At 33.4% G+C, this 16,036-nt stretch overlaps 1 protein-coding gene across 1 annotated transcript in view; it reads left to right on the top strand.

The window, feature by feature from the left end:
* The window catches only part of Casd1 (CAS1 domain containing 1), a 49,350-nt gene extending 35,375 nt beyond the window's left edge, over window positions 1-13,975 (top strand). The window contains exons 12-18 of the mRNA XM_074064731.1: window positions 683-839; window positions 2,399-2,478; window positions 4,750-4,851; window positions 6,591-6,731; window positions 7,227-7,304; window positions 11,593-11,685; window positions 12,550-13,975. Of these exons, the coding sequence (XP_073920832.1) occupies window positions 683-839; window positions 2,399-2,478; window positions 4,750-4,851; window positions 6,591-6,731; window positions 7,227-7,304; window positions 11,593-11,685; window positions 12,550-12,816 (918 nt within the window). The 3' untranslated portion in view covers window positions 12,817-13,975. The remainder of the gene's footprint in view (window positions 1-682; window positions 840-2,398; window positions 2,479-4,749; window positions 4,852-6,590; window positions 6,732-7,226; window positions 7,305-11,592; window positions 11,686-12,549) is intronic.
* Window positions 13,976-16,036: the final 2,061 nt, after the last annotated feature.

Here is a 16,036-nt window from a genome sequence, read left to right as displayed (position 1 = left end):
TCTGTAAAGAAGGTTAATATTTACTAGCTTTCTACCTTGTGCTAAGTAGTTTTTAAACACTGTTTTATTTACCCTCTGTTGCAACCTTGAGTTATTTTATGTTTATAGAGATGGGAACTGAAGCTCAGAGAGGTTAAATAATCTGCCCAAGGTTACATAGTAAGTGGTAAAGCACTAATAAAAATCTGCCTAAATTTTATGTTTTTTGAATGACTTCAAACTAATATCTGAGATGATTGTAACAAAGGTCCCAGAGACATTTTTTAATATGAGTAATATTACTTTGTGTCTATGACAATTCTCAGTTTAATCCCAAATGGGTAAATCAACATCAAATGAGATGAAATGGACACCCTTTTCTTGAGGTAATCCAATCTCTGCTTATGAACTGGAGCCCTAGGAAGGAAGTTTGCCATTTTCCCCCACATTTAACAAGATGATAGTTGGAGCTAGAGGAAAGCTCAGGCTGGTATTTCACTGGGATTTAATATAATGATAACATAAATATTTTATATTCAGCTCTTTATAGTGATTGTAGGATGAATATAAATAGGGATTAATAAAATATACTTGAACAGTCATTTGAGTCTTAAATGTTAATGCTCTGTCAGAAAGAAAAACTGATGTCTTTGCTTTTCATGTATACCTGGAATGAAAACCATTTTCTTCTTCTTTTTCATAGGTCTTATTTCGTCTTAACTTCCTGGTAGTGGTGTTATGTATAGTAATGGACCGGCCTTATCAATTCTATTACTTTGTCCCCTTGGTCACTGTGTGGTTCATTGTCATATATGTTACTTTAGCACTCTGGCCTCAAATAATCCAAAAAAAAGCAAATGGTAAATATACTTTCTTACTAATGTTAATAAATACATTGTTTTAGTTGCTAAAGGCTATCTTTCTATTGAAATGTGTAGACAGTTTAAATTTGCATATAGTTTTGATATTTTAAACTATATTTCTAAAAAGTTGCAAAGTAGCTCACTGCAGAAAATAATATGCAATATAATATAACACTGAGAATACTAGTTTACATTAATTATGTGTATGTTTTCCTGTAACAAAAATGCAACAGTTTTCATAGAGAGAGGAAAGCCAAATTTAGCTTCAGGGCCCACATCTACTTCAGTATTGGTGGCTCTGTTTTGCTAAGTGCTTACATATATAGCTATAGATAAATATAAAGAGAAAGAGAGATTTTGAGTAAACATTAATTTGCAAATATTTGACATTCGTATGTCAAACAGTTTGAAAGCACTAATCATTTATCTTCTAGACAACAATTTAAGCAGTTATTTTCAACCTGTTTTTCATATAAGGAACTCAAGTACACACAAAAAAAAAAAAACCTGTCATTTTCAAATTTCCCATGGTCATATTCAAAGTAAGGCCGCAGTCATTTATCTTAATGCTTTTTTTTCCCCTTAAGATCATATTATTAAAATGAAAGCTTCCCCTTTGTTTAGAAAAATAAAGAATTTTATATTTTTAGATGTAATACATTTATATGTTTTAAAAGTATATTTGACTTTCAAGTAAATATTGTATATAAAAATATTTTTCCATTGCTTTCATTATAATATCAATAATTTTTCAGAAAAGAATTCCATTTTCCATTAAAAAGTTCATTAGTGCTGGGTGCTAGTGACTTACACCTATAATCCTAGCTACTCAGGAGGCAGAGATCAGGAAGATTGAGATTTAAAGCCAACCTGGGCAAATAGTTTTCAAGACCCCAACACAAAATACGGCTGGGAGAGTGGATGAAGTGGTAGAGCCCCTGCCTAGCAAGCCTGAGGCCCTGAATTTTTCAAACTACAGAACTACAAAAAAAAAAAAAAAAAAAAAAAGTACATTAGTGTCTTTGAACAGCCTCTATTGTGTACTTTTTCTGCACATACCTGGCCTATTAATCAAATAAATGATCTATATATAAACTTTGGACACATAATTTTAAATATGTATATGTTAAAATTTATAGTTAAATCCTAGTCCATTGGGGAACTTAAGCTGTCCTTGGAACTTTGATATTTAGGCAGTAGTAACATGACTTTCAGCATTACATTGAATATATTACTCCACGTTTTGTTGTAACTTTCAATAATGAATAGATATAATTAAATCCAAGAGGTATTTTTAAATATGTTTATAGTAGATGAGCAGCAGGTGTATAAGCTATCAGTTACACATTGTAGCCTTATTCCTAGCAACACTCATTCCTTTTTTTCCCCTTTGTCATACTATAATTTATACCACCTAATATTTTGTGTATCCCTATATGCAACCTTAAATTATTTTGAGAACTAATCAGGGTGTAAAAATGTTAAACAGAGAGTACTTAATATGTTTTACAATGTGGCTTTATATTTCTTAGTAAATTGAATATTTTCTCTCTTAGGAAATTGTTTCTGGCATTTTGGCTTACTGCTGAAACTAGCCTTTTTGCTGTTATGCATATGTTTTTTGGCATATTCTCAGGTTTGTATAGTCTTTTCAGTTTATGTTTTGTAATGTTTTATTTTAAAGTTCAAGTCTATTAAAGTATGTGAGAAGAGTCAGAGCTTTTTTTTTCCTAGCTTCATTTTTTAATGACTGTAATAAAAGTGTCATTCTGTAGTTGCCTTCTCAGTGTAGTTCTTTTGAGACCTATCTACTTTTGTTACCACTGTTTTTGTTGTAAGAGCAATTTAAAGCTCTTCTTCTGGCAATTGTTCCAGATCCATTTTACTTGACTTTGATCAATCAAACGTTTATTGAATGCCTCTTATAAGACACTACTCTAAGTGGAAATCAAAATTCTCTTGACAGAATTTGCAACTTGGTTAGTGCATTATTCATTGCATCAAACTATTACTTGATTTTTCCATAACTGCATAGAGTAAAATTTTGGCAGCTAGTAAAATGAATGTAGGTGCAAAGGGTTTGTGTGTGTCATTTATTTAATTCAAGGAAACTTTTGGTCATTTTCCTAGTTCTGACCTTTTATCCTCCCATTTTGATGGTCAGTATTTTATGTTGTTTTAGCAGGGTGTCAATCTGTGTGCTGGTTAAATCTATCAGGCAGACATTTTACTTAGGTAGCATGATATTTAGAATAAAATATTTTAATTTGAATGCATATAGTTTTGACATATTCTACAGTTTACTTGCATCTCCAGTACACTGTTTTGTACCAGACTGTGTCAGGTATAAATGCCCTGTAGGTTTTTTTGTGTGTATGTATAATTCTGCAAAGCTGTTTAAGGGAGGGTTTTTTTTTTTGTAGGCCTTTATACTTATTTTCATGCTTACAAGTCTTTAAACCACTTCTATTTCTGCATGACATCAGAGGTTTTTTTATAGGAGACAAAATAATAAGGAAACAGCAGGCAAATATATAAAAAAAATAGTTAGGTAACGGCAACAACTACTTGACAGTTGTTCATTAAAATTCCCAACACTCTGTGAGCACTTCTGAGAGAAAGAAAGGAAGCTGACCAGAGATTCAATAGACAGAATAAGAGGTTCCTCCAGCTTTGGGTCAGCATTGACCCCTGGAGACACAGAAAAAGAGTACACAGCCCAGTGCAGTGCTCAGTGAAACTTGTTCATTGATCACATAAGAAATGAATTGTAATTCAAAATAAAAGATTAAGTTATAAATACATCTGTTATGTCACAGACATGCTACATATATATGATCAATAAGATACTATATCTATATTTAATATTTACTACATTCTGTATCTATATTCAGATCTATATACATATAGATCTGAGCACTTTAGATTGCAGCTTTTAGTAAGAATCATTTTTAATTTTCTAAGGCATAGATTTTGATACAAGCTGTTTTTAATTTGCTCTGTGCATTTTAAATTTTGTGGTTAAATGGTGACTATTGTGTTTCGTTAAAGTAACAAAGTTCTTCTGACCTAAGGATTCATTCAGCATTACCTAAAATACTATTTTCACAGTTTTTTTTTTAACTGTTTAAAAGATCATGATTTTTTTGTTGTTGTTGTTATGCTGCGGCATTAGGTCCAATAATGGAGCTTTCCTTAATAGAGTTTGTCGTCATTCTTTGGTCTGGAAATGGAGGTTTTTGTCCTCTTCTTTGAAAGACTTCATTAATGTGCAGGAATGTTCCCAAGACTTCTGCCCCTTCATTCTCAGATTTTCCAGGCTGTCAGATTCATAAGAGGGTACCATTCTCTAACTTGACCAGATTAAAATTGTAAACTTTGTTTCAAAGCCTAATAATGGCATTTGAGTCTGTTTGATTAAGGTGACTAATTCAGAGGACTTGTTTAACTCTCATAGCTAATTACATATTATTAAGAACATTCAGAGAAAGAAAAACTGTATCATAACCTTAATAATCATTCTTTAGGATATTTATACCATATTGGCCGAAGTAGTTTGTATTTTTATGTATGATTACTAAATATTAACTGTTTACATACTAGAGTAGAAATCATAAATAGAATGATTTTCCAGCTACTATGTTGTTAAAATTTTTTTATAGTCTTAGTAGCTTTCATATGAAATGTAAGTTTCAAAAGCTTTAAGTCATCTTTTTTGCTCATTGGTAAAAATAATTTTATTTTAAAAGGAATTTCAATTGAAATCATATTTTCAAGTGAAATGAATAGTTTAAAAATTGAGAGGCTTTTATATAATCATAACTTTAGAAAAGTACACTTTCCAGCAGAATTGCAAAGCAAATGTCTTGTATCCTAACTTAATTTTTCTGGATTCCTTTTTTGTCAGGGTGCATTTGAGAAGATCTTTTCTCTTTGGCCGTTGTCCAAGTGTTTTGAACTGAAAGGAAATGTATATGAATGGTGGTTCAGATGGAGGTTAGACCGTTACGTATGTATTTACTTTGTGATGTTTTACCATTTGAAATTATATTGTTAGAAAATGATTGGGAGACTTTAATGTGTTTTTATTTAGCTTAAGAATAAGGAAACATTGATCTAGTAAGTCATTAACAGTCCTTCACCTCCTTTTTCTTTACAGCAGGAAAAGAGTATGCATGTATACACTTATCAACAAGAAAATACTACAAAAATGTTGTCTATAAAGTAGCCTTTGTCTGAGTTACAATTTTAACTTATAGGTGGTCCATATATATGTGCTTCAGCCTTTCAGAACAATATTTATTGAATCCTAATATGTGCCCTAGATGTTGGTGTTGTGAAGTATATATTAGAGAAAGAAAACATACCAACAGGCTTCTAAGGCTTTGTGATTTAGTCTTAAAACCTAAGATTACTACTTATAATGGAGTGCTGCACCATGCAATGTGGATTTTGTGACAGAAGTATTCAAAGAAGAAACAGCAATGTATTTGATTATTCCATGAACTTAATCTTAAAAGATGGTTAAGGTTCACTTGGCTGAGAATGTAAAACACCTAGCAGAGTATTTAGAGAATAGTAGACACTAATTAAGTGCTAATTACTTCACTCATCTTTTCTTGCCATCTGTGACCGATTTTTCCTTTCTGCAAATGTTTTCTTAGTGCCTGTTCTGTGACATTACTGATTTCCAGTGCCTTTGCACTTTCCATTGCACTTTATTGCTTCTAATGCGTATAAGAATAAAAGATCTTGCTGAAGTCTCATAGCAGTCTACTATAATATGCTTGTTGATCTGTATGGGTTGCTTTAGTACGATACCATAGATGCGTGTGACTGGGAAATCCAAGCTCGGGTGCTGGCAGATTTGGTGTTTGTTGAGGACTTATATCTTTGTTCATAGACAGCCATATTCTCACTGTGTTCTTATGTGGTGAAGGGATAAGAGAGCTGTCTGGAATCTCATGCAAGGGTACTAATCCCATCATAAAGGTTCTACTTTCATGACCTTATCACTTCCCGGATGATGCCTTGTCTCCAAAACTGTCACATTAGAGATTAGGTTTCAGCATATGAGTTTTTTGCAGGGATCAATACAAATAGTCTGTTGTAATGATAATTCATATCAAGTCTATTTATTTATTCTTTGTTTTAAAAAGAAAGAAAGTTTGTGTGCTTTCTGCTCTACCATACTATTTTTCATTTTTATATATATATTCCCCTTTTTAAAAGTGTGAACTGGTGGTAGTGTTGGTTTTATTTGGCTGAAAGTATCAATGTAAAATGTGTTCTGTAGTTGAGTGCGTGTAAGTTTTGCCGTGTGTCTTTAGGAGAGTTTCTGTTTTTAAGTTGCTGGGAGTGGGGTATAGACTGAGGAGGGCAAGGCATGTGCTTAGCATGCCCAAGGCCCTGGCTGCACTCCCCAGCACCAGGGAAAGAAATGAGTGCTTTCTGTTGCTTGCCACTGGGCTGCTAATGATGAACCAGTTTTATCTCATGCCATCAGGAGAGACACTCCCTTGTCTGTTGCTTATTATGGTTTCTAACAATCACTAGCTTTATTTTATTATTTGAAGTTCTACTCTATAAGTGTGTTGTTCATAGAAACTCAAGTTTAAGTTCTTCATAGGAACTCTAAACCTTTAAATTTTTAAACCTACTTACTTTTATTAATATAGTCTTCATTAACCAAATATTTTGCTAGTTTCTGAAAAGTCACTTTAAAACAAATTTTCTCTATTTTTACAGGTAGTCTTTCATGGAATGCTGTTTGCATTTATTTATCTGGCTTTGCAGAAGCGCCAAGTACTTTCTGAAGGAAAGGGTGAACCTCTTTTCTCAAACAAGATTTCAAACTTCCTTTTGTTTATTTCAGTAGTTTCTTTCTTGGTAAGTTTTGAAATATAACCTAATTTTCCAAAATCTTAAATGGTATAGAAAGTTAACTTTAAGATAAAGGAATGTAATCAAATATTTTTAGTAAATGTCTTTACTTTTTAAATTCTTTTCTAACTGGAAATAAATTCTAAAGAGAATGCATAAAAGTTAAATATGAAGAATAACTAAGAGTTTAGTGAAATAGGAATTTTAAAGGATGTAATCCAATTTGGAAAAAAATATAAGATGTTTAATGTGAAAAGATATCACTACCTCATGATCACTGTTTCCAGAAAAGCATAAATCTCTGTTGGTGTCTCTCTCTCATTTCATATTTGGAAATGAATCAGACTAAAACAAGTGATGAATAAACCTGCAATTTTTCTGTTGCTTTTTTATATAGTGCCATAGACTATAATGTTGTAAATAAAACTATGAAAGATGTGAGAACTATTCCTGCTGAAGTCTAACCTTTTTGTTAACTGATGTGTACTTTTTTTCTTCTAGACCTATTCCATCTGGGCTAGCAGTTGTAAAAACAAAGCAGAGTGTAATGAACTCCACCCATCTGTTTCTGTGGTACAGGTAGTTATCTTTTTCTTCTTTTTTTTTTTTTTGAGATAGGGGCTTGCTGCATAGCACAAGCTGATCTTGAACTGACAATCCTCCTTTCTTAGCCTCTGAGTGCTGGGCTACCATACTTAGCTCCAGGTAATTGTCTTGACTTACAGAAATTTTTTTGACAAGAACAAGATCTTCAGGAGCGAAGAGATTTGAGTTTAAACTGCAGAAAACATACGGAAGTTATTTAATCTTTCTAGGCCCTCTTTCCTCTATAATAATAGAGACACTAAGATCTCTCTCTCAAAGGGTTATTATGTTAAATGTTTGGAAATGGTCTAACTCAGTATTTGTCACTTAGAAAATGTTAATTCCTGTCACATATTTGTTTTTCATCATTTATTCAAATTTCATTATTTAATTTAATTATAGTTATCAGTTATCTACTGTGTGTTAAGTACCATACTAGATATGAGGCTCAAGGTTAAACAAGATATGGCTCTTGTTCTCGAGAAACTTAACAAAAGTGGCAATATGAATCAATAATTATTTGTTACCTAACCGAATTTTGATACTTAATCCATTTCAGGTATTCCAGTGGAAACCAAATCAGGTGTAGTTCCTGCCCTCGTGGAGCCTACATTTTTCTCTTACAGATAGTAATCATAAATAAAGAATATAATGCTATCATAGAATATAATAAGAGAGGGTATATAACCTACCTGGAGTTGAAGGGAAGGTGAGCAGCATTAAGGATGGTTTCCCTGAGAAAATTAAACTGAGAATGCAGGGATAAAGTCTCAGTGGGCAGCAAGAACTTAGGTTCTATGGTGGAAGGGAGCATTGTATATCCAAGGAACTTAAGAAGATCAATGGGGCTGGAGATCGGCCAGATCTAGAGCAGTGTGTGGTAATGGTTGAGAGGTGGGCAGAGGCTGGGGACAGCTCAAGTCAGATTTACATTTTGCAGATGGTTGCAGATAATCAGAGGACATTGTGAGTGGATGGTTAAGTACAGATGGCTTAGGAAACATGTGGGAGTTCTTCCCAACTATCTTGATATCAGAGCAAGGTTCTTGGGGAAGTTGTGTTTCAGTTAAAGTCTAAAAGTTGAGTAGCCCAGCTAGAAGTGTGATGCAAGTGGTTGAGCACCTGCTTTGCAAGTGTTCAAACCCCAGGACAACAAAAAGAAAAAAGATGAGTAGCCCAGCCAAGAGTAAGGAGAGTTTCTTAGCTCTTCTCTTCAGTTCAGGGACTTTTTTTTTTTTGGTGTTACTGGGGTTTTGAAGGGCTTCAAGGAGCTCTACTGCTGGAATAACACCTCCAAACTCTTTTTGCTCTGGTTATTTTCGAGATAAGGGCTTACTTTTTGCTCAGGCCAGCCTGGACCACAATCCTCCTATTTTGCACTTCCTGCCTGGGATGAGAGCCGTGTACCACCATGCCCATCTTTTTTCTGTTGAGATGAGGTTTTATGAATTTTTGTGCCTGGATTGACCTGGAACTGCAAATCCCCATCTCTCAGCCTTCTGTGTAGATAGGATGATAGCACACACCCCACACTGAGCTGTTGTGGGTCTAATGAACTTTTTGCCTGGACTGGCCTTGAACTGTGATCCTCCTGATCTCAGCCTCCCAAGTAGCTAGGATTATAGGTGTGAGCCACTGGTACCTAGTTTATTTTATTTCTTTTAGACCTCTATTTACTCAGTATTGCCAAGCAGGTGAGAGATGCCCCAAACATAATAAATAATGAAATTTTAAACTTTACGCCATATTCATACAGTATTTTCACGACTTCTGTAGACAGTAGTGGTACCTACTTATATCAGATATCACTTTGCGACTCACAGGATGAGAGGGGACATCACTCACATTGCGCCAATACACAGGAGTCTAAGGGAGCAGAGAGTAGCAACATATAGAATAACACCAACATAACGGTCCTGAGGCTTATGACTTGCCTTCCCAGCCACCAGCCTCCACATACTCATATTTGCAGTTAATTTTGTTGTGAGGGCCTCAGCCTTTGCATTGCAGAGTAAAAGAGTAGATGGGAGCACAGAGTGAACCAAGCATTAGTTTTATTGGCTATGACTCTTCAACATTTGTCTCACATTGTAAAAGTCACGAGGATCCAGATAGCTTCAGATGCCATATCCTGACCCATTTCACCCTTATTCATAGATGTGAACAGAAAGAGATATATGCTTGTATGTGTGTGTGAGAGAGTGTGTATGTGTATGAAAGAGATGAGAGAGAGAGATCGTAGAGTGTTTATCTGAGGAAGCTCCTTTAGGATTTCAAACATGTACAGTAATCCTAGTGTTTTATTGGAAAGTATTTCCCAGCCTAGCCGAATCAGAAGACTTATGATCAGTCTTTGAATTCTCACCTTTCGGTTTTGCCGGTCTGGATGGAAATTTCCAGAAGTACTTTGCTATAGAACAGGTGATTAGGACAGTACCCAGCAAGTTATAAATGCCGTTCAAATTTTAAACATCATTATATATCTATTTGAAGCTAGTAAGAATAATTCCTCAGACCTCAACTGTGTTCTCCATGGTTGTTTCTTTGATTTTCTCCTCCCCAATCACATTGTTTACTAAGTGTATGTCAAAACACAAGACTTGAATATGTTCAAGAGAGAAAGAAGGAGAGTGATTTGCTTGGGACTGTTCCCAGATTTTCTTTTGCTTAGGCTATTTGGTATGTATATGTATTTTACATTGTAGCTGGTGTAATATTTTAATTATAATAAAACTATTAAAGGCTTTATTTAGGCCTTACATTCATGGTTTTTACTACTGAATGTAGATCACATATATTATTAATTACCTAATATGCTTTTAATGAATTCTAATAGCTATAATATTTAAATATGTAATTATATATTTAAATATATAATTAAAATATGTTATATATCTAAATATATAATTATTATAATTATATGTTATTATCAGAATATATAATTATATAATACAATATGTATTATATTAATATGTAACAGACACTTCATATATGTTTTCTCATTTAATGTTCACATCCACATTTCAAAATTAAGCTTTTCTCCATTCATATAGATGCAAAAACAAATCCAAAAGATTAAGTGCCTTTTGTCTCAAAACTAATGCAAACAAAAGGCATAATTCCAATTTGAGTGTTTGGTCCATGAGAATCACTCATTTGAATCAGACCTGAGAAGTTCACTTTGGTACCTTTTTCCCAGTGTTAGAGTTATCCGCCTCTCTCCTCTATTTCCTAACCTTCTATGCATCCCAGAGATTTTCTAGAGCCTTTGACAGAGACCCTGAACCAAATATGGAGTTTTCCTCTGAAATGTAAATAGGTTTTCTAAACCTTTTATAAGAAAAAAGTTTTGAAAGGTAGTTGTGAAAGTGAAAACTCCTTTTTTCTTTACAATTTCTTGCTGTTTTTAAGGAGGGTGAATTCTAGGATAAGTTCTTTGCTTAATAAAGTAAGTACTGGACGGATGTGAGACTATAAATTGAAAGTTTAGAAAATGTAAAATTGCTCTACCTGATACAAAAAGATTTGAGGGGCGAAGACTAAGATCCCAAAAGCTGGAGAGTGAGTGCAGTTCAAGATATAATCTTCCAGACCACACAAAGCGTACATGAAGACATTCATGGTCCTGCCATTTCTGATGCCAACATGACTTTCAGTGGAAGGAGGATTGCATTAAACAGGTTTCCATTGCTGTTACAGAATACCTGAGAAACACAATTTAAGGGTGGAAAGATTTGTTTTGGCTCATGGTTTTAAAGGATGTAGTCCATGATCGCATGGCTCATTTGTCTTTGGGCTATGGTAAGGCAGAACATCAAGACAGGGAGCAAGTTAGTAGAGCAGAGTTACGTACAGAGAGAGAGAGAGAGAGGGAGAAAGGATTTTGAGGACAATAAGCAGAGTGACTGCCAGTCAGGCACATACATTATGGAAATAGCAAAAGTATATCATGGAATTTAAGGAAGTTCTGCCTCACAAATATGATACTAGTTTTTTTTACACAAAGGGCATCAGGCAGGTTTGTGTTTTCTGCAGTCTACAACTGTTCAGCCTTGCATTCCTTCAGACCTGCCTTGGTATATAATATGCAATACCATATGTTAAGAAATCCAGTTTGGCTAGACTCTAAACAACAACAAATCTTTACCAGTGCTTTAATTTTTAAAAACTTGTATATGTATCAAGTTAAAAATACATAGGTTGAAGTTGCCACTTAAAGCTTCATATAAAATACTTTTAAATAAGTATGTTAATAATATTTACCTTTATGGTTTTTCCTCAGATTTTAGCCTTTATTCTAATAAGGAACATCCCTGGATATGCCCGTTCAGTTTACAGTTCCTTTTTTGCTTGGTTTGGAAAAATTTCCTTAGAGGTTGGTACATTAATATTTTGCTTTATCATACACAGTAAGGTTGTGTTTGTGTGTGTTCGTGTACATCTGCACATGTACATATATGTGGGTATGTAAATCTGACATATACTTTTTGAAGCCAGAGCTATTTTATGTAGGAAAATAGGCAAAAAACTCATAATTTTCAATAACAGTAAAATATTTTAGAAGTTTTTAAAGCCTAATTTAAAAATGACTAAATGTAGATGTCCTTCAAAACATTCTTCACATTGTCTTAAGTTTTGACACAACCAAATGCCGAGATCAGAAGAGAAAAAAATATTAGACCAGATATAAATGAAATCAAGCTAGAAGGATCTTGATTTGTTGATCTTCTCCATAAATAAGCATTATATTACTGGAATTTGATTAGTGATGCTTATCATAATAAAATTCACCTTTAATAATTGGATATTATGGGAAAATATTTAAACTCATTACATTTTGTATGAGCTACTTAATATGAAAATATCTACAAAATCACTTTGAACAGGTTTTGAAGTACAGTTTATACAGTGTGCACTTTACTATTTGAAACAGAATGTTTTAAAGCATAATCATACAATTTAGAGTGTAAGATTTACCTTAAGATAGAGACAATAAGTTTCTCTTTGAGTTCTTGTGTCAATGTTGTGTTCTGTCATTGGGTGCATAAGAAATTGTATGGAGCTAGGAGTCGTGAATAGTAGACTCTGTAGTAACTTTCAGAGCCAATAGTGGGCAGAATCAAATGGTTTCTGAAAAGTCTTCTAGTGTTCCTGTGCTGTTGAGTCCTTAAATTAGGAAAAACTGTTACTTATTCATGTACTGTCTATGTGTCTAATTTTAACTTTTTTTCTCTCCTAGCTGTTCATTTGCCAATATCACATATGGCTGGCAGCAGATACAAGGGGAATCTTGGTACTCATACCCGGAAACCCTGTGCTCAACATCATTGTCAGCACTTTCATCTTTGTTTGTGTGGCACATGAAATTTCTCAGATCACTAATGATCTTGCCACTATTATTATTCCTAAAGATAACTCATCTCTCTTGAAAAGATTGGCATGTATAGCCGCATTTTTTTGTGGACTACTCATCTTATCATCCATTCAAGATAAATCAAGACATTAGGCTCCTAAAATCCTAAAAAGCTTACATTCTTCAGGCTTACTTTGTGTCTGCCTAAAGGAGAGAACATCTATGAAGAGATACAGTGTCTATGTAAATACAAGCGTGTGTCAAAAGGACAGTTTAGTAATGTCTATTGAACGCGTGTGGTTCTGTGTATAGGTAATATACATACCCCATGTGAAATACTGAAAAAAAATGCATCATACAGGATTGCATGTGAAAAGTCTTTTCTACCGGGTCTGTTTCCATTTATAAATGATTCTGAGTTAACATATGAAGGCAGGGAAATGATTAGCTTTCCAATAAAAAGGATAGATAATTTAATTAGCTTAGTGACACCACTGAGTATTTTAATATTTACTAAATTTGTGGTAATAAGACTGTACCTGTACTCATTGTGGAACTTCCTACTTCATTGAAAATTTTTTATTCAAAATGACTTGCAGTATTGTCTTCTTCTTGTATGTGCAATGATGTGGAGTGATAAACAGTATACCTTTAATTTATATGTTTTCATGTTCTGGTGTTACATGTTACCTAACTTGATTTTTCTCCTAACTCTGGTTTTCGGGTATGTAAGTCTCAATCTTTGTACACTTTGTCTGTCACAGAGTTGTTCTAAGGCTCCACGACAGGGTTTTGTCATAGTTGATAATGTCATTGCTTCTTTTTATAAAAATGCCAAACATCCATCTGTTTGTTTTCCTTAAGCTATATACCAGTGTAAAACCAGTTACCCTGTGGATAATATGTTTTCTCCCCATGAATTAATTTTTATATATTATTTCCAATGTTTGGAAAGCTCTTTTTAGCCATTTTGGTATTTCCTATTATCCCCTTCTGTTTTAAAAAATATATATTTATCAATCTAGACATGCAGTGTAGTAAAGATTCAAGTCGTTTTGACTGAGATGTATGATAGTGTAGAATTTAAAGTAAATTGGTGACTTTGGGCAATAAATGTTTTTGTTTTTAAATAAGCTAACTGTTAGAGGTATACATTTATTTATCTGTTGTACAGATTTGATTATGGTTTTTAATGTTTGAAAGATTGCACTTATTTGCTTTTACTATGTGTGAGGTAAAATATATTTTCTGTTCACAACATGTGAAAATATGAAATAATTTAAGCAGTAAATAAACATTCTGTGGATGCTTATTTTTGTATTGGCAAAGCGTCAGTTAAACTGTGTGTTCTTTAAAAAAAATTGAATCCATTGATGATTGATTCAGATTTCTAATCCATTTCCTTAATTTAAATTTGTTTTATCAAACTGTTAGTACATAGAAGAAGATTGTAAAGTTATTGATGGAGGAATAATTTAGTTATCAGTGCTCCTAATGGTAATCTGCCTTCCACCCAGAAAGTTTAAGCATTATGCTTTATTTGTACTTTTACTTGAAATTTTAATTATTATTTCTATAGCACTGGCTTCATGTGTTACTGATACAGTTCCATTAACTGAAGAATGTTGCTTGTTCAGAATTGTGTGTTCCTTCCTTTTCTCTCTTCTTCTGTCCTTACTTAATCCTTTGACATTTCCCGGATAGACAATTGTAATGATTCATTGCTCTGCCTCCTAGACTGCAGCCATATAAGTAGAGAACAGTATGGTTATAAATCAAAAACTTCCAGGTACTGTGATCACATTATTCTTGCTCATGTAACTTGCCAGTGAGTCGAATGCATTTTAATTTAGCTTGTATGTTTCATCACCTGAGAAAGATTTTTCCTGATGAAACAATTGAAAAAGAAAGATGATCAGCAGCTCTCTGTGTTTTGGAGGTATGTATACCTTCAGAAGTGATGCCCAAATGAATATGTATTTTTCTCTCATATTTGAACTCAAGCCTAAAACTTAACTGGTAAGCCCCATTTTTTATTACATGTTCCTATTTAATATGCCAAACTTTTTTTTAAGTCACAACTATATATAAAAATGCAAATACATTATATCTGTACTTGATTTTGTTTATGAGACTTTATGGATAAGAGGTTATTGTGGAAGTTGTCACAATGACAGTACTTGTATGGTAAATGTCTTAGTTTTTTTGTCTGCATCGATGCAGATATTGACCAGTACCTTTACTCAGTCACATGATTCTTCAGAGTAAAGAAGGAGGTTTAACAGATTCTGTATGTTAAAATTAAAATGAAACCACAGCTCTCTAAACTCAGATTTTCTATAATGGAAATCACATTCAGAAATAAACCATTTGGCTCCAGAAGTATTTTCTTGATCCAGTTCTGCCAATATTCCCTGTTTCCTCTGCAAAACCTTCATATTTCTGTAGATAGCCAAAGAGGTATTAAAAATTCACCCTATACCTAAAACCATTGTTGCACCTGTGAATGAGATCATATTATTTGTTTTAGGTACTAATATTAAAATAATATTGACATCCTACTATTCTATTGTAAGATAAGTTAACCATTAAGTTTTTTTAAATGGGTGAATTTTTCCTCCAAATAGCCTTTATTATTTTTTAAGTGTTAACATGGGAAGCTTTTAAGTTTAATAAAGTTAACTTTAATGATAATAAGCATATAATTATTTTTAAACTGGATTGTAAACCATAAAGATGGATGGGCAGAGAAACAGACAGGTAGATACCACAAGACCAAAAGCACCACCTTCCTCTAATAGACACTACATGAAATCTGCTATATCAAAGAATGTTTGCAGTTTCTAGGAGAATGCTCCTTTCTCTTTAAATTTGGATTATTACCTAGTAAGCCTTGGGAGAACCCAGTTTGGTTTTTATGTTGAACAATATTAAATATGGTATCCATTTTTGACCTACAAAATGGCAGTTTCATGTGGTACAACCTAATAGCTTTCCTTGCTAGAAAAAAAGTAAGTTGCTAAAGAGTTAGCAATGACCATCATTCCAAAATTGTAAATTTTAAATTTGGTCATATTTAGGGTAGTTTTTTAAGATTGATGATATCCTAAAAATTCCTTTTTTTTTTTTTTGGTACTGGAACTTGAACTCAGGGCCTGCACCTTGAGCCACTCCACCAGCCCTTTTTTGTCATGGGTTTTTTTGAGGTAGGGTCTTTGTGGCTTCGAACCACGATGCTGCTGATTTCTGCCTCCTGAGTAGCTATACACCCGGCCAGTTTTTAAATATGTATTTGTCTTTTAACAAAATTTCTTCTATTATCTTGTATGAGAGGAATCAGAAATCTAAAATTTCCTTAAAGGTAGATCTATAA

Source organism: Castor canadensis, chromosome 2 (assembly GCF_047511655.1).
Source record: "Castor canadensis chromosome 2, mCasCan1.hap1v2, whole genome shotgun sequence".
Taxonomy (NCBI): domain Eukaryota; kingdom Metazoa; phylum Chordata; class Mammalia; order Rodentia; family Castoridae; genus Castor; species Castor canadensis.
Note: the sequence above shows the minus strand (reverse complement) of the source record. Positions and strands in the feature narration are given on the sequence as shown.